A 24,243-nucleotide genomic window follows, 5' to 3' on the forward strand; every position below is an offset into this window, starting at 1 on the left:
TAAGGGCACTTTTGATGCCATCATGACCATGGGCTGCATTTTTCAATGACAAAGTGATATTACGAACCTCTTGTAAAGTTGGCGGGTCAAAATTTTGGAGTGGAGGATACTGGCCTTTGATCATAGAAGAGGGTCTATGTCAGAGCCATCGATGCTAGATGCTAGTTCCGAACCAACAGATATAAAAAAGTCATTAAAGCCATTAGCAATATCAATAGGGTTAGAGAGAACCCCCTTCTTACCATTCATCTCTACAGGGGCAGCAATTTAGTGTGATTCAGTAGGTGATTAATGAGGTGCCATGTTGTTTTAATGTTATTGGAAGCTTGAGTAAATTGAGTAGAATAATATGTTTTCTTTGCTTTTCTTACTAAGGCAACTAATCTTACTAATCATGCAACACTGTACAAAACCTGTACTGGAGGTTTATTGATTGATCATTTCCGGCTGTTCCTCATATTGGAGGTCACAAGCTGTTTTAAAAGTCCCCTTTATGATAAGATTTTGTTTATATATATATACCGTACACTTCCTGGGCCTGACACTGTATTCTGTTATAACTGTCAGCCTCTGACAAAATAGTTTGCGACCCTGAAGCTCACTTGTTTAGTTCTTATCACTGAGTGTTCCACCAAATTGCCCTCTGCTGCCCTTTCTGTCAAAAGCACTGAGTTATAGTTTCATAAGCTGCACCCTGCCTCGGGAGTATTGCAGCTTCAATACGATGCACTTCATTGTGTAGTGCTAGGTGTTGCGTTGTGTTGAGTCAGATAAGTTGACTCCTGTGTAGAAATTCTGGTGCTTGTTGCACTGTGCGTACTTTTTTGACTGTTCAAAGTGTTGTGAGGTCTTTTCATTGTTTTGCTGTATCGACTTATCGCTGGTTCAACCTGTTAATGGTAATTTGTGGAAGTCTGATCCAGTGTAGTGTGATGAAAGCTTTCCATCAATCGGATACATTTAAAGCCTGCCAGATGATGTGATGCACTTCTCCATGACTTAAACCTGAAAGCCTTTTAGCGTGGCTCAGTGTTTATGTGGGTCGAGTTGGCTTGTGTTCAGTTAAGTTCTCATTAATCTCAGCGTTCAGTATTCAGCTCACGTTTCCTCTGATGGATACTGATACAGTGTGCGCTCGGCTGGCAGGAAAGCATGTGATTAGGCTGAATAAGGGGGTACTCTATAGAAAGACTGATCATTGGAGATGAGAGTTTCCTCATGACTCAGCATTGTGGAGATGGAACACGGGGAAACCAAAAAATGATCTGCCACTTGAAAGAACGAGAGGGAGCACTACATTAATTAAAATATGGATTATTTGTCTCATTGAACAGACAAATGAGTAGACGAAGTTTACCTCCCTCATGAGAGATTTTTCCAGACCTTTCTCATAACAGAACGCCAAATCTTATTGACTGAGGAAAATTGATTTATTATACACTGTTCAGGCTCCTGCATCCTCTTTGATGACATGTTAACCTTTGTATCACAGTCCTTTCACTGAGGAATGATCATCTAAAATGACTGCAATATGTTTCTATCAAGTAAACATCTATCCATCCATCCAAGCGCTTATCCTAGGGGTTGCAGGGGGCTGGAGCCTATCCCAGCTGACACTGGGTGAGAGGTGGGGTACACCCTGGACAGGTCACCAGTCTATCACAGGGCTGACACATAGAGACATACAACCATTCACACTCACATTCACACCTACGGACAATTAAGAGTCACCAATTAACCTGCATGTCTTTGGACTGTTGGAGGAAGCCGGAGTAACCTGGAGAAAACCCACACTGACACAGGGAGAACATGTAAACTCTGCACAGAAGGGCTCCAGGAACCCTCTTGCTGTGAGGCGACATCGCTAACCACTGCATCACCGTGCCATCTTAGATCCTAAGAACAGTTTTTGAAATGAGACTCTGTTTCCGCTTGTTTTGGAGGGGAGGAGACCTCATCGGATTATTCATCTCATTTTTATAATTTCATAATACATAATTCAAAACTCCCCTTGAACATCTGGATCCTCAGTCATCAGAGGAAAAAGGTGAGCACACATTTGCAGGTGCTGGGCCATTGGCCTGTCTCCAACATGCAAAACAGCACTGGAGAATCACTGATTTGTGACATGAAACTGCTTTAATCAGCACTTCTACCAGTTTTCATCACCTGGACTGTTTGTTTTGGAATAGAAGGGACCTCTGCAGATGATGTGACTCCTGGTGAAAACCTCCTGACCATACTAAAGGAATTCAGACAGGGGGAAGTTTCAGCTGGTTGCAATCTGCGATCCTCACCACTAGATGCCACTAAATCTTATGCACTGTTTCTTCAAGTGTTTCTGGGTGGCAAATGATGCAATGTTGTCACTTTATTCTTTATCAGGAAAAAGCATGAATGTACTTTTTCCGCCACGGCAGCAGATATTGATAGCGAAAGTGAATTATATTAGATAGACTGAACTCCATTCAGGTCAGCACAGATGGCACCCAAATAAACATTCATTTTGACAGCACCCTGAACTGAATTAATTATACTGCATATCCAAATGGAAACTAGACACCCAGATGGCGTTATATTCTCTTCTCATTTATATTTTAATATAATTGGCACATTAATTATTTTTTTAATATAATAAGCACAGCATCTTTGTATTCTATCGCTGACTGTAAGTATCTCAACAGCAGCTGCTGAGAGTCCAGACTTGCAATTATAATAGATTGTTTCCATTTCAAAGGGTTAAGGTGCGCTGGCTGTTGGCCACTAATGATTTCAACATTTAGATGCTGTGTGTGTGTGTGTGTGTGTGTGTGTGTGTGTGTGTGTGTGTGTGTGTGTGTGTGTGCGTGTGTATATACAGCATGTATGGCTTTGCCCAGATGCCAGTTATAAGCCAATTAAAGTTTTTAAGCTCTGTTGCTTCTCTGACAAGCTAAGGTAAGGGAAGAGAGGCACTGCAGCCTCACTGCACCACTCTGCTGTGATGTGCCAAGGTGTGTGTATCTGTGTGTGTGTAGTCAGGGGTGCATGTGTGTAACCAGGGATAGCACCCTAAGGAGAGAGCAACAAACCCGAATAAGGGCGAAAACCTCAATTTTCAGATATGAGTGGTGGAAAGAAAGAGAGAGCATGTCTGTACGTGTACAGGCAGGAAAAGTCTGTGACAGAGGAAGAGAGTTGGGGACATATAGAGGGGAGAAAAGAGTGTGACAATGTGAAAGTATCTGAAAGAAAGAAGCGCTGCAGGGCTGCAGGAAGGGATGGGAGTGAGAGACAGAGCAAGAGTGAGAAAAGAAGATTCTGGGAGATATCTAGGTATGGGTGTGTCTGTTAACTCTGTCACCAGGGCTGCTGGTTACACTGGGTTCTGTTTAACAGGGGGATCTTTCTTTCCTCTGTGACGCTGCAACAGCATCACCACAACTCTCTCCGTCTCCCTCTCTCTTTATACCTCGTCCTCTATGTTTCTATACCCCTCCCTTCTCCTCTCTCCTCGTCCTCGCACATACACTCCCACACCAGGGATGCCTGAATCAGTGGAAGTCCTGATCAGAGTCGACGGAGTCCCCGGGCTGCTGAGACCTGAGCCTAACAGGTCTGTCCCCAGCTCAACCCAGCCCAGCCTTGCTCAGCAAAGATCAAGACGAAGCTCAGCTTTCTGGAAGCACGCCGGAGGAGGATTTTCCTACAGCTTGTCGACCTATGCCTGTAGTGGTGAAGACAGGGATGCTCCTACTTTATGAGCACGAGGGTATGATGAGAGTGAGAGCTGTGTGGCGATGCATTTGAGGAATCTAAAGCTTCAAACTCAGCTCTTGTGTGTGTAAGCCAATTCTGGGGGAAAAAAGAGGTGAGGACAAGTATAATAATGAAAGCTTTGTTATATTTTTTCTCAACATCCTGTCAGATGACAGCCCAGTGGAGCTGAATGATTGCAGCACATTGCTCTGGAAGACAATCACCACCTTTCGCTGGACAGTTAAATGAGTATATTCATTTGTTCACCATGTACAAAGGAGCTAAAAGGTGCAGTCAAGCCAAACGTGCACTATGCATCCCAAAAATGAAGAGTTTCCTTCAATTATTAACAGGAAATCAACAAGTTAATTGATTCTGTACCCAAGACTGAGAGACCATCCACCCGTCCAACCATCTGGCCTCATGGAGCTACGAGGTGGCCTGGATATCAGGGGTCAGGGGTTAGGGTTGGGCATGCCAGCTATCGGGATTCCGGCCAGCTCCATAATAACGGCAGTGCAGCAGCAGGACTACTCAGCCAGCGTCTGGCTTCGCAGGAAGGAAAAACTGGAACATGTAAGTTCTGAATGTTGGAGCTGGGGTTGGAGAAACAGATGGCAGGAGGCTGAAATGCAGAGACAAAATCAGGAAGATGAAATATCCATATCCCTTTGTTTGTTTGTTTGTTTGTTTGTTTGTTTGTTTGGCAAAGTAATTAGTTTTATTTAAGATAACTGCAAGAGGATGAACTGAAACAGCAAACATTATTAGAGTAATTTGGTAGAGTTTGTTGCCAAAACTTGTCACATTCATGCATTTTAATCACCTAAATTAGTTAAAACACTTATTTGTGAGAATCCATTGAGGCATGGTCTTTTACATGCATTGCTGGTTTCTTATAGCAGCAAACAACTATTTGTTATGTGGACATGTAGTGGCATCTGGAGGAGAAAATGAACTGAGGCTCCTTTTGTTGTAATCCAAGCTTCTCTTTGTTTCGTTCTTTGTTTTGGTAGTTAGTGCATGTGAGTCCCTCCCCTCATGTTCCACTGGTTAACTTATTGCCGCTGCCCTGCATTATGTTCATACGGTGGTGAATAGAGATAATGTGTCTGCAACAACAATGTCACTGCCACTGTAGTTAGTGTGACGTCACCCATTGGTTTGTGGACTCCCATTTTGAAGCCTGAAGTTCAGCATTTCAGCCATCGCCATCTTGTCTGTTAGAGACAAAAGTAACCATATGTGGACAAAAGGCTGGAGGTGTGGAGGAGCGAGGGCTGGATCTTACTTATAGATTTTAGTGACACCTCGCAGACAGCCTGTCACTCAAAGCAGCCACGCCCTTAAATAAGTGTAACTCTAAGCCTTAGTAAAATGTAAACAGGTCAGTTCTGTAAAAATCCACCCCCATACAGTTGTCATGAATAAGGAAATTAGCTTTAGAGACCAAAACTGATTTCATACCAGGCTGTAAACATGTTCATTACTGCTGTTAAGTCAGGCATTTTAACATGGCTGTCTATGGGGATTGACTTGCTTTTGGAACCAGCCTCAGTTGGCCATTTAAGGAACTGCAATTTGGCTGCATTGGCTTAATTTTTCAGTCCTGTAGAGTGCCACTTATTTGGGACGGCAGCAGTATGAAGGCGCAACGCCCACCATTGATCCCTCCACCCCCAACTGTTAGCACTGTTAGCACTGTTGCCGTTATTTGTGGGTTACCGCCATTTCAGCTCTGCCCCCACCATGTTTGCTTGTGACGTTTTAGGTGAGAGCTGTTTGCAGGAAACACCTGTCCAGACTCTGAATGTTTTCTGTTGCACCTTAAATGTTGGACAAAACAGAAGTATGGGTGTTGGCATTAAAATGTGCTGATATCTGAGAGGCAACTGGTTTCGGTAAATGCAATGTTTGAACATTGAACCCTAGAGTGGATTGGTATGAGAAGAAGAAGTACGCTATATGTAGTGTGCAGGATCTGAAAATCAGGGCTTGGTTTGGAGGCACTACTTGACAAAATAAAATACTGACATAAAATGTTGGGGCTGTAGCCTATTCTTGGGCTGTAATATGGAGAAAATATTCAGAATTGTCAGGCTGACAATTAAACTGCCAACTGCTTTACATTTTCAAGCTACGAATGTCAAATATCTCCAGTGTGAAGATTTGCTGCTTCTCTCAGTTTTGTGTCTGTGGTTTGGGGCTGTCGGTCAGACAAAAAACAGACATATGAATTTATCACCTTGAGCTCTGGGAAAGTATAATTGTAGTTCATTAATTCACATTTTTACAAGTATTGTTTTGACTGAGAGAATAATCAAATAAATCATTAATGAAATAAGAGTTAGCTGTCAGCCAAAATGCTTGCCAGAAAGTTGGCATATCATGTGAAATATTTGTTGTGTACTATTCAAAATGTGTTGAGGAACTTTAACTGTAACCAGGTTTCAATAAGAAATGCAGTGTAAGTTTCTAAATTTTGCACATTGTGGGAGATCCGCTGTTATTGCTGGAGGAGCAAGCTGTTTTTCACATTACACTCTGCAGCCTGTCTTTTGTTTCTTTCTGTTACTCAGCAATCACTTTTATTTTGTTACAAAGGAGTTGTAAGGTCCTTAGGAGACCCACCACTTGCAGGTAAACAGTATTAGCATTCAAAACAGGGCTGCTAGGTGTAGACATTTAGCATCGGGGAAAGGAATGGAAAAGATGTGTGCTGAATATTTGATGCTGGAGGGGAACAGTGCCATGTCCAGAGAGATGCTTTCTAAGCCTGTCTGCATAACCAACGATGAATCAGCCTGTCCCCTTTCTGCAGACCTACACACACACATACATACCTTTCACACGGCCACTTAAACACACATGCACAGTAAGTGTGTTTTTGCGGACACTCGACCACATTTACAATCAAGCTATTTTTCAAGCCTGCAGCAGTCACTTTAAAAGGCGAGAGATTTCTGCAGTTTAACTCTGCACCCAACTAACCCCGAGACACACAGTCTATGCAATATTTAGCATAAATTTGTGCTCTACAGTCTCTGCAGTTTGTTAACAATATCCAAATCCTTTAGAGAAATGTCACCATTAAGTCTGATTAAGCTCCATTCTAGTCATATCTAATGCCTGCAGTGTGTTGGCAACATCTGACTGACTGCATTTCTCTTTCTAGTCATTAAAAAAAACCTTCATTATTATGCAGGCTAATTGATTTTTCTTTAACAGATTCAGCCTGGACATACAGTTAATGTCAGCGGAGGAGTTACCCTGCTGACACTGATGATAAATGTGGAGTAAGGAGGAGGAGGAGGTTGAGATAAGAAGGTGAATACAGAGTGCCTCAGGCACACTGAGTGCCACTGTCACAGCAGCGTGATTCAAGTCACAAGTTCAGCATCAGCTTGTCAAACTCTGAGTCAGTCATGAGTCTCAGGAAATCCTGACATTAAGCACCACAAAACAGCCCAGCAATTCTTATATTTACCTTTTTTGGAACGTCATAACCCTTTCAGTCACTTTCTTTTTACGGATAACTATAAGGCTTTTTGAACATGAAACATTTCATTGGAATATTTCACATGAATAAATGCATTCAGGATTTATGACGGATTACTTAACTGTTGAATTTAGTTGCACCAAGAAAAATGCGTTGACGAAATGCATTAATGAAAACTGTCAAGCTGTGAAATACTGTGTGATAGTTTATTACAGAACACTAAAAAACTCTCTTGATTAACTCACTCAGGATTAACTCAGCATCATTAACTCAGTCGGCAACTTTTGCTCACACTGGCGGCTGGGGCTCAGGGGTGAAGCAGGTTGTCTGCTAATCAGAAGATTGGTGGTCGATCCCCGACTCCTCCAGTCCACATGTCGAAGTATGCTTGAGCAAGATACTGAACCCTAATTTGCTCTTGATGGCTGTTCTATCGGTGTGTGAGAACGTGCGAATGGTTACTGTGTAGAAGGTGGCACCATGTATGGCAGCCTCGGCCACCAGTGTGTGAATGTGTGTGTGAATGGGTGAATGTGGAATGTGGTGTAAAAGCGCTTTGAGTGGTCGGAAGACTAGAAGAGCGCTATACAAGTGCAGTCCATTTAGCATGTAATCTTTAATATGGTATTAGGTTGTAACCATTAGTTGCTGTCCACCAGTGGTGGCTGCTGGTCTTTCAAACAGGGGAAGCTCACTTTAAGTTTACATTATAAAATTTGTCATATTGTAGCGAGGTAGTAACTTACCAAAGGAACATTTAATTGAAGCCATTTTCCAACCACACTCTCAAATGAGCTATATCACTTATGGAAATAAGGCACTCTGGATGGCACTCTGTCAGAAGACTCCACTGGCAAATGTCCACATGAGACTGAGCTCAAAATGCGTTGATGCCGGTGTGTATTTCCAAAGCGCTGTCAATCACAAAGAGGTTCAGCCTTTTAGACAATTCCTCCAATCATCATGCATACACCAAGCGTCCTCTCCCGCCTACCGCTCCATTAGGTCCCTGGGAAGCTGAGCCTCACTGGAGGTGACGATTTCGTTGCATTTATCCAATGACCGTCTCGCTTTGCTGCATGAAAAAAACCTGCAGCGCTGTCTCATAGGAATGCTTGGAGGCTCCGCGTCCACCGTGCTGACACGAGAATGTATGACGGGGAGGTTGCGTTTAAAAACTGGTGATAAACAGCTGATGTTTGAACATCATAGTCATGATGGTAAACGCATCCTAGCGCACATTTAATGCAATGTAAATTCTCATATTAATGTAAATTCAATAGTGCATATTTGACCATTTCTTCTATGAAATTTTAAGGGAAGTTCAGCCTCCCTTGTTGTCTCAGAGCAATCACCCCTGGTGTCCACGTAGAGTGACCTAGAATATTTCTAAAAGTTACTAGTCAGTATTAATAATGATAACAAGTCAGGGAAAGCCATTTTTCATTGTTTTAGGGAATGCACCGGTGCAGATACAAGTCTGGATTTAAATCACTTTTTTCCTGTTTCCTTTGCTGTTTGTTGTCATGCAAACACTGGAAAAAGCTATAAAACGTATTGTTTAAACACTCTCAGCAATAAAATACAACAGCACCCATTGTTTCCACAAATAACTAAAAACTTGAACACACCAAAGTTGAAAAGATAACTTCTCAACTCGGATAATGGGACCTGTAAGAGCCACAACGTGTAAAAAAAATAAGTTCACTTAAATATCATGCACAATTTATTTCCAGACATGCATGATGCTCCCTTTAATGTTGTGGTTAACCACACGTGCAGGTTAGTTGAGCAGGGAGCTGCATTAGGCACTGGGGTATATAGTTTTTCTACTGTGTGACTCAGTGTAAGTGTTTCAGTAAACGTTTTAAGCTGGATCTCCTGTCATTCGTGTCAGCCTGAAGTAACTGTGCCCACAGCTCATTAGTGGCTTTTTTGATATTCAGAGGGAATGCGACTACAGGACCATCTGAGGAGCATGTAAATGCAGCATTAAAACCCCTTTGTGAGAGAAACGTGATGAAAATCTTATTAAAATGTGACAATTTAAGACATTTTGGACTAACATATCACACTGTGACTGTTGCTATGCCTTCTCTTTAACAAACTAACCGAGCCAGCAGAGCATCAGCGCTCTGGTTCAACATGCTGATAGAGTTGTTAGCCACTATCCTTCCTGTTACATGAACCTGTGCTGGCTAATTACCATCAGCTCATGTGTAGTGTGGTTACTGTGATTGCTTTTCTCAAGCTGTAAGTGCATCTAAGTGGATGTAATAGCATTAGGAGTCTTTGGTTTATGGCTGTATGGATACTTTTATTTTATATTAGCATTGTCTGTACTTTGTAGTCACTGCTGTTAGCTTGTGTTTCACATGCTTGGTTTCAAATGCACATTGCACTGAGGTAAGTAAATTACCATTTCAAGTTTCTATTGAGGCAATCACTGGAGCCAGACTGTGCTCACTGTATGCTCTATGGACTTAAAGTAGACAAGACAGGCTGGATCAAAGACAGTGAAGTCTCCCAGATGAATTTTAAGGGTGGGCAGCCTGAAGTGGAACCGGCTCCTCATGCTGATTGCATTTTCAATTTCATGGTGGCTGTGCTGATGTATAGACCCAGGTCTGTGGTAATACTGGCCAAACTATATGAAGCCCCGAGGCTTTCTGTCCTGGATACAAAGTGGTCTGAGAGGTTTCTTTTATTTTCATCTCCTGCTGTGGGAGACTGGGGGGTCATAATGATGAAGACTGCGAAGGAGAGAGTTGAGGACGTTATGTTAAGTTTTACTGGGCTTATCACATACCCTTTTGATAAGCTTTATCTATTTTCCTGACGCTTGTTTAGCTATCTAATAAAAGCAGAAATGGCCAACAGAATGATCTATGGCATCCTTTTGGATGTGTGGGCAATCACAGATACAAAGAATACAGTTTGAGAGAATGAAGAGTAGTGTGGTGGATCAGCATTTAGCAATGTTACCTCACAGCAAGAGGGCCCTGGGTTTGAACCTGCTAGTAGGCTTGGGCCCTCCTGTGTGGAGTTTCTCTGTTTTTTTTTTTTGGCTTCCTTCTACAGTCTGAAGACACGCAGGCAAGAATAATCATTAACTATAAATTGTTTGTAGGTGTGAATGGTGAGCTGGACTACCAGTAATCTCCATCTCAAACCAAAAAAACAAATTCCAATTTAATCCATCCATTTAATCCAAGAAAACCATTTCCCCCACTACTCCAGTGCTGCTGCTGCGGCGGGTATGTGTCGCCGTGTGTCTCAGAGTGTCTCCACACTCTGCTCCTCAGCTCCCTTTTATCCTCTCCTCCCAGTTGCTCTCAGGTGCTGTGCTCCTACAGTATGAAGAGAGACAGGTAGAGAGGAGCAAGAGAGAGGAAGCATGGTGGGAAATCAACAACAGCCACACCAACCAGGGTGCCCAGTACAACGGCCAATTTGGAGTCACCAATTAACCTATCCCCAACCTGCATGTCTTTGGACTGTGGGAGGAAGCTGGAGTACCCGGAGAAAACCCACGCTGACACAGGGAGAACATGCAAACTCCACACAGAAGGGCTCCCACACCCGGGATCGAACCAAGAACCCTCCTGATGCGAGGCGACAGTGCTAATCACCACACCACTGTGCCGCAATTAGCTATCCTGTGTAAATGCAGTCCCAGTACAGGTTACTGCCACCCAGTGTACTGAGGCAAACAAGTTGCTAAATGACTCTCACACTAAGGGAATATCTCTTTTTGGATAAATCAGTAAGAAATCAAGATTCTTCCTCACATCTGTGAAAAAAAAAAATCATATTAAAATTCAATATTTATGTAAAACAGTCTTCGACATTGCCCTCCATGGCCTAAAGCACCCAGAGACACGAGAATGAATCTTATTAACTTGTAATTAGCGATCAGATGGTGCAAGTCATCAAGATCCAGGTTAGCTATATTTATAAAATGAATATATAAATTTTATAAATATAAAAGTTTATTCTGTATCTTTGTGCTCTAACACTGGTGGTGAAAGACATTTCATTGGAAATGCTCGAAAAAATCCACCACCACATCTTTCCAGAGACAGTGCCCCAGTTCTGGATGATCAGAACAGATAGAGGAGATAGTCCCCTAAAAACTAAAGAATGACTATAATGACAGATTGACAGGCTTTAACAGATTCACAAAAACACAGTCATGAGTTTTTAGGGAGAGTTAAACTCAATTACACATCTGTTCCCTCGATGATCGTAAAGGATTTCCTTTCGTCACATTTAATCCTTACAAATCCCTTTGATAAAGGGTGGTTAGTCCACCATGGAGAAACCAGAGCCGCATTAATGCTGCTGTCTTCTGCCTGCATTTTTTTCATGAGCTGAGCAAAGCTCTGCCGTTCATCCCCATTATCTGCTGAAGACCTTTGTCTCCACTTTCAAAGCAGCCCAGAGCTGACTTCCTCAGCTAAAGATGGACATGTTTTCAGTTTTGTATTCCTTTCATTTTTTTAATTAGGGAGTTTTATTTGACAGTTATTCACCTTGAGCTTTGTGCTGTAACTGTCTCTCAACACTTCAGCTCAGGCATGCAGCAGCTCCCTCATAACGCTGTTAGAGGGCTTTGATCTTTCAATAAGACGCCCCAATGTGGTCGTTTTCTCTGCGGCTTTAAAAAAATACATCACTGTCAGTGTAATTGGTTAATTAAGAGTGTTTTCTCATACCCATTAGACAGGATAGTCTCTTTCTCTCTGTGTGGTAGATTGAAGACAGCCAGTGAGGGGAAGCAAGTACAATAAAAGAGGACACTCTTCATCGCCTGCAGGAGCTGATTAAAGTTAGCCGAGCTTTCACATATTAGGATTCTTTTCTTACCCAAGTTACAAGGGTCCTTCCGCTGACACAAGGAGAGAGGGATGTCTTTATATCTTAGAGAGGGGTGTGTGGCTGGTGTGTGACTGCATTAGATTTTATAGTCAGGAAAACAGAGAGTTTGATATATGTACAGCTTTCAGCACCGGGTACCAGTTAAATTGATGCTTGGGGTGTTTGGCTCCCTGTTTGACAGCTTGGCTCACGTTCAGCTTCACGTCACTTGAGCAACAATTTAACGTGGTGCCCTGGCTTCTGGCTTTAATTAAAGTTTTCCTCCTTTCCATCTGTTTGCTGCTAAAAACGTGTGATGCTGCAGCTGTTAGACGTATCAAAGTGATGATTCACTCACTGTCATCTGCTGAACCAAACCACCAAAATCAGTGACACGGATCAACACTGCAACCATTCATGCTGCCTTTTAGTCATTCTGCAGTAATGTAATTGCCACCCACTGCTGCTGGCAATCATCTATGAAGCACTGTATTTTGGACTCTTTTGCTGTAATCAGCTAAATTCATCTGCAGCGATGAAGTGTTTGTGCAAAGTGGCATGGTCAGAGATTATGGGACATGGATATACTGCTCTCAGATCTTTTACCAAATTAAAAGTAGCAACACCAAAATGAAAAAAATACACCATTACAAGCAGAAGTTTTTATTCCAACAATCACATCATTAAATTCTCAGACGACACTGCAGTCTTAGCTTTATTGAAGGAGAACTGTGACCCATTTGAATACTTGGAGATTCAAAGGTTTGTAAAATGATGTGAGGAAAACCACCTTGTGCTGAATGTTGACAAGACAGAAGAGATGGTGTGTGACCCAAGGGCAGTCAGCAACCACACACCAGTGGTCATCAACAATCCATCGCACAGGTCCCATCATAAATATCTCTGTGTTGACAACTCACTAACCTGGAACACACATATTGTCTCTGGAGTCGATCACAACAATGATTGCATTTCTCACGTCATCTGAGAGTTCATAGTGTTGCTCAAGTCTTACAGAGCCTAATCAGGTACAATATCACAGCTCTGTCTGGTAACCTCTCTGTGCAGTTAAGAAACAAACTGTTTTGATTGATCCACACTGCATGGGGAGATAAGTGGTGTCAAAGAGCACATTTCCATGCAGACTCTTTGAACAGGCCACTCTAAGTCAAGCACATAAGACAATGAGTCCTCATGTTCTGCATACAGAGTACGAGCTGCTGCCCTCTGGTAGGAGATTTAAAGTGCCTCGTTGCAGACTGAACAGATTTAAAAATTCATTCATACCTCTGTCTAAAGCTTTTGAGTAATGACAGATAAAGCCAGAACTGGCAGTTGATTATGACAGTTGGCTGATTTGCATTTTTATAGGAGGTATTTTTTAGCAGATGTTATTTATCATTTTGTGTTTCCTATTGCTACACTGGGCATGATGTTGATTTGTCTATGTACTGTGTTATATTTCTATGGCTGCAGGATGGGTGTAGGGCCCAAGACAAATTACCCACTCTGTGGGACAATAAAGTTAATCTTGAAGTACAAGTACTGCTACTTAATTTAAAGTATAGAAGTTGGGGAGAGTGCGGGCAGTTGTAAGGGTTTTTGGTTTTGAAGTCATGACTCAAAAACCTCTCAAACTATGTGGATGCAGTTTATGTAGGGATCTTGCATCTGTGTTCTACTTGTTGACAGTCATCAGTTGTTTTTACATGCAATGTTAGAGTCACAATAATAAAGGAAACATGTTGTCACAGGGTGTGATTGTACCCAAATGCAGCACACTGAGGCAGGCAGACAGCTGGTAATGACTTATTGTTTACACAGATATGCAAAAAGTTCAGGGGTCTTTCAGTTAGCTTGACTGTAGTTCCAGCAGTGAGCAGTCTGAGAGTTGTGGATTGTACCATTAGTGCAGGGGGGTCTCTCCAGAGGCTGGTAGTGGGGTGAAATCAGACATAGCTAGCAAAACCAGGAGAACTGAGGGATGCAGGACTGGTGTTGCACAATGCAGCCACAGAGCTAAACAGATGGGAACCAGGAAGGGGGCAGGCAGGAATCAGAGTCACAGACAGAAGGCTGAGGTAATTACCAGGGCAGAGATGATGGAGGCAGGTCAGGAACAGGCAGGGTCAGTAGCAGGGAGTCAAACCAAGGGTGAGTGCTGGAATGTCTTGCATAAGGTTTAAGAACAATCTGGTAGTGAGTGTGTGGAGAGCAGGAGTCTTTATACTGAGCCAGTCAGTGATTGAAAGCAGGTGGGTGGAGTTGGGCTGATGAGGTGGCAGGCTGAGTTGAGCAGGTGAGCAGAGTTGCCTTGATGAGATGGGTGTGGCTGGCAGTCAGAGTGCAGGTGAGTGGAAATTTACCAGGAGCAGGTGAGGGAGAGAAGCAGACTGTGACACATGTCAAATGTCGTCACATGTGGTGATTGTAACAGCATATGGCGGCAACTGAAACACTTAATACCTTTATATAAATAACAAGAACCACAATAAACTTTCAAGAACATTTATATAGCTAAAACAATCCATTTAAGAATTAATTCCAGTTTAATTAATACAGTATAATTAATCATATCAAATATGGGACATCAATCTGTCTGCTGGCAGGCAAAGATGGCAGGGATGTCAAATGAGTGTCATGAAGGATGTCTGGTATTTTTCTGCAAACCAGACCTACCTACAGGTACAAATACAGTAACCTTGCCTTACCACGGAGCACATGCAGAATTTCAGACATGTTTTTTTTTCTCTATTTATTTTTCTAAGTGTGCTTTTTAAAACCACAAGAACCACATAAAAGGAGCACTTCAAGGTCAAACATCACCTCCTTGCCTTCATGACAGAATGATAACCAATACACCTACAGAGTGGCAAGATCCACAGCTTTCCTTTCGTGCATCTCTCTTTTCATTAGCAGTACAGGGGGCACATTTGTAACACCACAGTTTCTACATCTTTTCATAACAGATAAACTTACATCTGTACAAAATATGTTGCTTTTATTGCAGAATGCACAGCTGTTATGAATATTTAAACCTAGCTGCTCCACTTTTAAATAATCCTTTATTCGTCCTACAGTGGGGAAATTTTTACATGAGCAGGGGTGTAGTGCAAGCAGGAAGCATCAGTAGAAAAAGCACAAAGCAATATATAAGTACGTATTAATGAAAAAAACACAGGTCGGTGTAAACTGTACAAAACAAAGAGCAATATAATAAGCAAACAGTATAAAAACACAGAGCAATATAAAAGAAGCAAAATATAATACAGAGACAGACTGGATGTCTGATAGTATAGATACTGCACAGTTTAGCATATACTGATATTGCACCTGAGAGATGATTGTGAGCAGTGAAAAACATTATTAATATCATAAATTTACATCATTGCACGCACTAGGTATACACAGATACAGATTTTGCACATGAGTGATGACTGATTGTCCACAGTTTTAGTGTGTGGTCTGCTGGGAGAAGTGTTGGTTGTATCGTCTGACAGCAGCAGGAAAGGCGGACCTGCAATGTCTCTCCTGTCACTGAAGGAGCTGCCCAGTGCTGTCAGTGTCCTGCATGGGGTGGGACATGTTGTCTATAACAGATGATAGCTTAGCTATCATTCTCCTTTCTCCTGCCACTGCCACCAGGTCGAGGGAACATCCCAGGACAGAGCTGGCTTTCTTCCTGTCAGCTGTCAAGCAGCAAACCACTCCATAAAAGATAGCTGATGCCTCCTCAGAGTCAAAGAAGGTCCTCAGGAATGTCCCCTGTACTCCAAAGGACCTGAGTCTCCACAGCATATAGAGTCTGCTCTGTCTTGTCTTGTATAGTGCATTAGTGTTGTCTGTCCAGCCCCGTGCTGCAGAGAATGGCGTCTGACTTGCAGTATCGTATCCTCACATACTGCGGTCGGTTCGTGAGGTAGCCTAGAATCCATGTTGTCAGGTGGTGGTCCTGTGCGCTTCAACTTGTCACTCAGAAACATGGGCTGTATGATATGAAAGGCACTGGAGAAATCAAAAAACATAATTCTCACAGTTCTCCGAGCTTCATCCAGGTGAGAGAGGGATCTGTGCAGGAGGTAGATGACTGCGTCATCCACCCCAATGCCAGGCTGGCAAATTGTAGCGGGTCTATTGATGGGCTCACCTGGGGGCAGAGATGATCTGGTATCTGTTTATGTACATTATAGCATCATATTACACATTTAGTCCACTGTTATTGACTGCTTAGAAATGCTAAATAGGGGGTTAAATTAATGTGTTACTACTGTTTTATATATGTAAATTGCTGAGTAGCTTAATCTATAGTAATGCATTATATAGGTCTATTTAAACTCATCATATGTTTCATTTAAATCTTAATATGCAAAGCAACTAACAACTGATGCATTCAGGTAAATGTAGTACAGTACAATATTTGTAATGAAATCAAAATACTCAAGTATAAGTACCTTAGACTTGTACTAAAGTACTATTAACTTCCTCCACATAAGGTACAGAGACAGGTGAGGGAGTAATGAATCACTGCAGTCTCAGGCTGATGAAGTATAGCATGTTTTTCATTGTTGATTGTTGTCATGGTGACACTAATAAGTACTCAACATGTTACCCACAGAAGCTGTATTCAGTGTATAAATGCTCATGTGCTCTACACTGCAGTGATCTGGTGTTTACCACTTAGACTTTAACAACAGTAGAGGGAGCTATTGCCTAATGTGAAAAAAAGTTTTTGTGTGTCTGACTTTGTGTGCAGGTGAGCGTAAGCAGGTCAGCCATTAGGAATTATGGATACCAAACTGTCCTAATTGGGCCTCTCATCCACACCCACTTAAACACAAACAGTGGTGCATAGACCTTTGCTCAGCTCACTGTGCCGGGGTCATCCGTACCTCTGACCCCCACTGATGGCAGGCCTGTGTGTTATACTGGAGGCTACATGGTACCAGGATAATGAACACTGTCAGTTTCAACATTATCTCGAAGTATGCTGGCTGTCAGTGTTACCATATGTGAGCCTCAAATCTCCATTGTCTCGTTTACTTTAATTGGCTGTTTTTTCTTTGATGGGTTTCTTTACTGCGTAGCATCTCAGACTCTAAACGTGTTACCTCTCTATCTTTCTTTCAGTTTCACACTCTCTTTACAGTACACACACACACACACACACACACACACACACACACACGACCACATGCTGAGACAGATTAATGCTGAAAACCTACTGGAAGCCATACCCGTGCTTTTTCATGAGGTGAACTAATTAGGCAATTAGCTGAAACTCATTCGACTTACAGACAAGTTATTTCAGTTGAAAAAGTGTTGCTGAGTGTGATCACGATGTGCTCGCCGACTTGGGAAATCCATATGTCATCGAAATGTCAGAGGGATTTAAACCTGGCACAAACATCTATGAGATGTGATCTTTATGTCTCATTAAGAGGCTCTCAATATCTTTAAAGCATTGGGCTCAGAACAGAGGTTAAATCGGAGTGTTTCATATCGGCATTTCATAATCCAATTTAACATTCCCTTAAGCCCTCTCGTGTATCTTGATTTGTGGAAACGTGTTGTATTGAATTTCACAGACAATTCACTGCTTTTATTGGAAGCTTTGTACACGCTCAGAAATTTTTAATAAAGCACGGCCAGAGTGCACTATCTATTATCACTTGATGTCTTTACTGCAGAGTTTCTTCTTTAACATCTGTGCGGTTGTGTGTATCTGGTTTCAAAGTGTGGACCGACTGTGTGATGATTAATGAAAGGAGACTCATGCTACTGAGAAGTCAGGTCAGGCAGTTCTTCTAATGCAGGATTACTTCCTGTCCGGAGGGGATATGGTTTATTTATCGCCATATATATCGGATGTTTTAATTCAGAGGAAACTATCATAAATATACAGAAAGGGAGCTCAGTGTGTGTCACCTCGGCAAAACGCCTGCCAAGTTACAGACCACTGTTTGAGACCAACAAACAGCAAGAGACATCACAGTGTTTCCAGCAGCTTTGACACAGACATGGCTGCAATGACTGCTGGGATAGTGGCAAGAAAAGCAGTTGTTTTTTACTGAGACACTGCTGCGTTTCCTGTTGGGATAGTGCCACCAAAATATTGCTGCATTTCCAGCCGGGTCTGTGCCCCCAAAACCAGGTACATTAAGCCAAAACATGATCTTTTCCTAACCATAACCAAACGGTTTTTGTGCCTAACCACACGATAACATTGTCGAAATGAAAAGTTCGAACCTATCCACTACATAGTGACACACAAATGAATCATATTCATGGTTTGCAGAAATGCCAACATTTTCTCTGGCAATAGGGTTGGTCAGAGGGAGTCTCAGTGCTCTGGGGAGCAAGCCGTGATAAGAAGATCAGCACCACTCTTGTATATTCATTTATCCAGAGAATGTATCCTCTGACAGTATTTGTAATCATTCCAACGGACAGCTGAGCATCGTTTAAATCCTGATATGGTTCATGTACAAATACAGACTGCAGGAAAAAGAGAGCAAGCGTGAAACATTCTTAGACAACTTTGCAACTTGTGTATCTGTCCCATCACTCCAATTAGAGTCTGTAACTTGGCTCCACACCCCAGAGATCCTGCAGGGAAATGATTTTAAGGCCACCAGTGCATTTCCTGTAGCAAACCACCATCTGGTGCAGATAGTTGCTCTGTGTATACAAAGAGGCAAAATCACATCCAACAGCTGATGTTTTTTTGTTGGTGCAACTCTTTTCCAGGCTGTCGCCTCCTGACAGTAAATCCCACAGAAACTGCTTAACTGTCATAGCCTACACGTGGCGTGACACACACACACACACACACTGATTTGTTCATGGCCACGTCAGTTGTGACAAACAGATAAACACAACCTGATATGAATATTTAATGAGTGAGTTAGTGTTTTTCTCCTTCTTTGAAGTTCGTCTTTTTGTTGAACAAAGGTATATAACCTTGTTTACTGTATATAACCTGTACAATAATACTGTAACCCTGTGAGCTGACATCATGCTCCAGATGTACACTTTACCCCCAAAAACTGGCAAGCAAATTTTTGCTGTGATTGCCAAAAGAATGACGTTAGGGCAATAAAATCCTGAAAATAACCTTAAATATGTGTGTCGAAGAAGCATGGATGGATTAATGAATGTGCCTACCTGGCACAGGACCAGGGGCCCACAGTGTCACGCCTCGCTGGCTTTCACCTACAAAATGGCATTCAAATTAACTTGTACCGACCAGGAAGAGACTCAAAACGACTATAACGAGACAAAAAAGTACCACAAAAAGGCACAAGACAACCAAAAAATACACAAAATGACCTAAAAGACACACAGAATGACTATGAAGAGACACTGTATGATTATAAAGAGACACAGAATGACAGAAAACTATGCAAAATAACAAAAAAATGCACAAAATGAGCATAAAGAGACACAAAGGGATCAAAAAGGGACACAAAATGATAAAGAAATTCACAAAATGACCCAAAAGACCCACAAAATGACCTCAAAGAGACACAAAATGACTATTAAGAGACACAGAATGACCAAAAAAATGCAGAAATGACCCAAAAGACCCACAAAATGACTTAAAGGAGACACAAAATCACTTTAAAGAGACACAGAATGAACAAAAAATGCACAAAATGAGCATAAAGAGAAACAAAAAGATAAAAAAAAATCACAAAATGACCTTAAAGATGCAAAAAGACCACACAGAGAAACAGTTAGACACCAAAGAGAAATCTTAATCTGAAATGGAAATCATGATATTTTCAGGACCCTAACCATTCAAAGAGATAGGAGGCTAGAGAGTCACAAACATAGTGCCAGGGGAGTAATTATCTCCTAGAGTGACCTACTCTGTCCTGAGTGTGAAGTGTTGGTGTAGAGATTCACTTTGTTGTGACAGGATGATATATTCACTGTAGCTCTGACTTTGCTGATTTTTTTTTATATTTGAAGAAAAAACCAAGAAATAAAACCACATCCCTCTATATCTGACATTTATTGTAAATACTTGTGGAGTTTCAAAGCTTCAGTTAAAGTATCAAAGATTTGGTGAATCTTGCACACAAACATCCAAATAGAGTACAGCAGGTAGTTGAAGGGTAAAAAAACCCCCCAAAAAACAACACATCAGCATGCTACCTGGCTTCTAACAGTGCTAGCTGACACTGACCAGAGGGAGGCAGCACCTTGACCTTTCATAAAGCACAGCATCTGACGGCTCCCCACCACCCGCCTGAGGACATGGCAGAGGAGAGTTAGAGCTGATATCTGAAGACCGGCTGTGAAATGACCTGGGCCAGTTGTTTTAACACACATACACACACACACACACACACACTGAACTGTCATTATAAGATACAGCTGAACAAAGTCTTCCTCGTTCTGTGTTGCGAGCACTGCCAAGACAGTAAGAACAGTCACAGCTCTGCAGAGGAATACAATTATAAAAACTCTCCAACTTCTACAGATGGACAGCAGAGATGATGAGCAGTGACGCCTGTGACAAATCCAAACACCACCCTTGTTTTTTTTTGTTGGTGTGTAGAGAAACTGACACATCCTACACTTGGAAATACTAGAATATCAAATCCTCCATAATAGCCTCAGATTTCTGTTCGTGCAGTACACACTATGGTGAATTAGACGTCTGCATGAAGCCGCTCTTGCAAATCTACTTTATTTGTTGCATCTTTATTTAGAGGCAGTTCTTTGCTGCTGTAATGACCCAGAATCCCCTCGGGGATGAAAACTCCTCTGATGTGGAGCACAAAGACACAAACAGAGAGACATTTCAGAGTTCAGAGGCACTCACAGCAGGTAGTCACAATTAATCAGGCACAGAGAAGTGATCGGTTATTGATCTGACATTCAGCTTATATACTGTGATATATATTATGCATTAGACAAGCATGGTATAGATCAATACTTTAAGACTGAAAGCCTCTCAGATGTATGCTTGTGAATCCACCCTCTGGCACTGCGGGATGATTTAAGTTAGAATAAAAGTTGGGATAATCTAAATGGATGATTTCACTCACTATCTTCCCGTCACCTGCTGCTGAAATAAACAAGACGAATATCCCATAACACAGATGAGCAGCTCCACTAATGGGCAGGCACAACAATCTTTAACTTGAGTTTAAGGTCATCCTCGTAGCCTCGCAAGTGATTTGTGAAAGCTGGCTGTGTAAAGTGTAGGTTACAGTACTAATGTTTGTTTATAGGCTTTTATTGCAGATGTAGTAAAGTTGTACGGAGCTGGAGGGTAGTAAACTGCAGGCAGGTGCTCCATAAATGACATAAAAACAATGTCCTTATAAGGACTTTAAACGATGGGAAATAAATGAAACTGCATCTTCTATTCTGAACTATCCTCTGCTCCATTTTGCATTGACATTGGTAAGGTAAAGGCATGGTGTGTCAGATTTAGGGGGATTTAGTGGCCTCTATAGGTGAGGATTGCAGATTTCAACCAGCTGAGGCTTCTCCCAGTTAGAATTTCTTTAGTGTTGGGGCGTCACTGGCTTAGTGGGTACAGCAGGAGCCCCATGTACAGAGGCAGCATCCTTGCTGCAGCGGCCGCGGGCTCGACTCCAGCCTGCAGCCCTTGCTCCTACATCACTACTTTTGCGTCTTAAAGGGCCAGTGTGTAATATTTGGCATGGTTTATTGTCAATCTGAATCTGAATCTGAATATTCTACCCATTAATATGTTTATACAAGTGTGTAATCGCTATAAAATAAAATTTGTTTGGTTTTCGTAGCCTTATAATTATGCTTTTATATATATACAGTATATAGCAAGGGCCTTGCTTTAGAGAGGTTGCCATCTTGCGCCGCCATGTATGCACGGCAGACCGAGCGGACAATCCAGCCTCTCTTCTCACCCGCTCAGCATCAAACACATGGAGTTCCTCATCTGTATGCTCCGGCTCAAACAGGTATGGCTCTGGGTCTGTGTCCGCTACAAGAAAATCGCGTTCAAAGTCGTCCATTGCAGCTACTATAGTCCGGAGATATTGCTAGGCTAAATAAACAGCTGAGCTCTGTTTACCGGCTACGCTGTCAGTCAGTGTGCAGGCTGGAGATTGAGCAGAGAGGGGAGGGGGTCCCCACTCAGTATGGTAAACGAGTATGCGTGTATGAAGTATGTGTGTTACGCTAGAAGAGTCAGAGTTTGGGACGGAGTCTTTTACACCCTGGAGTGTGACCGGAGTTTCTGGAGTGCTCAAATAAACGGGCCTTTTCCCCAAACGCTCCTCTGGTCTCCTGGTCGTGAGGGATTCATTACAATATCATAACATGGTTTAGATTTCTAAATAAATATTCACTAGATAGACCTACTCCTGAAAAACTCGTGCGCAAGGCTTTTTGTCCCTACGAGGCCACCGTCATTTACCCGACGGGAGGTGTGAGCGAGTGAGCCCTGCAATCTAGAATTTGACCACTGATGTTACTGTTTTCAACCCATTTTACACACTGGCCCTTTAAGTCATGTGCACCTCTTTCAGGCCTCGTTTTGTGCGTACGCAATGTTAACTGATGAGACACCTGGTGATTATTACAACAGGGAAAGACACTTATTAAAGCAGCTCCACGTTACAAATCAGTGTTTTTCTGACGCTGTGTGGCATGTCGGAGAAAGGCCACTTGCCCAGCACCTGTTAATGTGTGCTCACCTTTTTTCTCTGATAACTGAGGATCTAAACATTCAGGAGGTTTTTAGCAGGAGCTGAATTATCTGCAGAGGTCTCCTCCTCTCTGAAACAAACCGAACAGGTGATTTAAACCATTTTTTTTTTAAATGAAGCAGTTTCACATTAAAAAAAGTCTGTTTTTTTATACACTTTCATCACAAGGAGATTTCTAACTATGGTGGCTGAAGTGAAATGCAAATGGCTCTATCTAGACCCACTGTTTGGTTTATCTGTTCTGGGCTACTGTAGGAACATGATGGTGTAACATGGCAGACTCTGCCAAGGACCCACTCCTATATTCCCATATGTAGATAAACGGGTCATTCTGAGGAAGAAAAGCACCTCACAGGGAGAGGGTTTTCTCCAGGTGCTCCAGCTTCCTCCCACAGTCCAAAGACATGCAGGTTAATTGGTGACTCTAAATTGTCCGTAGATGTGAATGTGAGTGTGAATGGTTGTCTGTCTCTATGTGTCAGCCGTGTGATAGTCTGGTGACCTGTCCAGGATGAACCCTGCCTCTCACCCAATGTCAGCTGGGATAGGGATAAGCGGTTACCGAAAATGAATCAATTAATTCGAAGGTAATGAAATGATGATTCTTACTCTTATTATAGACTAAAGAAACATACCTATTCTTGAACCCCTTAAGAGTTTTTTCAAATGATGATGGCTGTTTTAAGGCCTAAGAAATTAATCTTTTAACAACCCCGAGGCTGTCTAACAATCTGGAGTTCTATTTTACTGATACAATAACAAGTGACTTCCAAAAATGAATTAGAATGAGCAACAAGAAGGCCATTCCTCTTATCTCTCCTTCACATCTCCTGCATTGTATTGAGCTCTAACCTGTGAAGTGTAACAGCGCCCTCTGATGGCCCCTCTGTGTCAGTACTCAGCTGCAGGGTAGATTAAAAGATTTACTATCCCTCCTCAGTATGTGAGCAGGCGTTGCATTTCAGTGTACTGCCATTGCATACTGAAACTGTGTGAAGTTAACCTTTGAAGATTATGTGTGTTCTCTCACACTAAGGTTCACTCTGAAATACCATAAAGCACCTCATTTCTGCACCCTAAAGCTTTATTTATGCCTCATTCACATATCGGAATAGGACATAGGATGCATTAGTGTGCGTGCCCTGAGTTATTGCAGACTTGCTCATTGCATTTTGTGTGATCAAAGAAAGCAGAATAGTGAATCAAGGTGCAGATGTTGGGTGATAAAACACTTTGTAATAGTTGCAGCTGTGCTTTTAACCTGTGCCTGGGCATCAGTGAGACATTTCTCTGTATATTAATTGTATTTCTGACTCAAAACCTGTGTGTAATGTGTGTTTTTACCCACATGCAGATTAACTGAGTGAGTGCAAAGGCATATTCTCATGCACAGTAGGGTGAGAGGAGAGGCGAAAGGATGTGTGACAGTGAAAA

At 42.1% G+C, this 24,243-nt stretch overlaps 1 protein-coding gene across 1 annotated transcript in view; it reads left to right on the plus strand.

The window, feature by feature from the left end:
* Nucleotides 1-3,416: 3,416 nt before the first annotated feature.
* LOC125904096 (inactive phospholipase D5-like) overlaps nt 3,417-24,243 on the plus strand; it is a 91,801-nt gene continuing 70,974 nt past the window's right edge. Inside the window, exon 1 of the mRNA XM_049601387.1 lies at nt 3,417-4,314. Coding sequence (XP_049457344.1) covers nt 4,162-4,314 — 153 coding nt within the window. The 5' untranslated portion in view covers nt 3,417-4,161. The remainder of the gene's footprint in view (nt 4,315-24,243) is intronic.

Source organism: Epinephelus fuscoguttatus, linkage group LG16, assembly GCF_011397635.1.
Source record: "Epinephelus fuscoguttatus linkage group LG16, E.fuscoguttatus.final_Chr_v1".
NCBI classification, from domain to species: Eukaryota; Metazoa; Chordata; class Actinopteri; order Perciformes; family Serranidae; genus Epinephelus; species Epinephelus fuscoguttatus.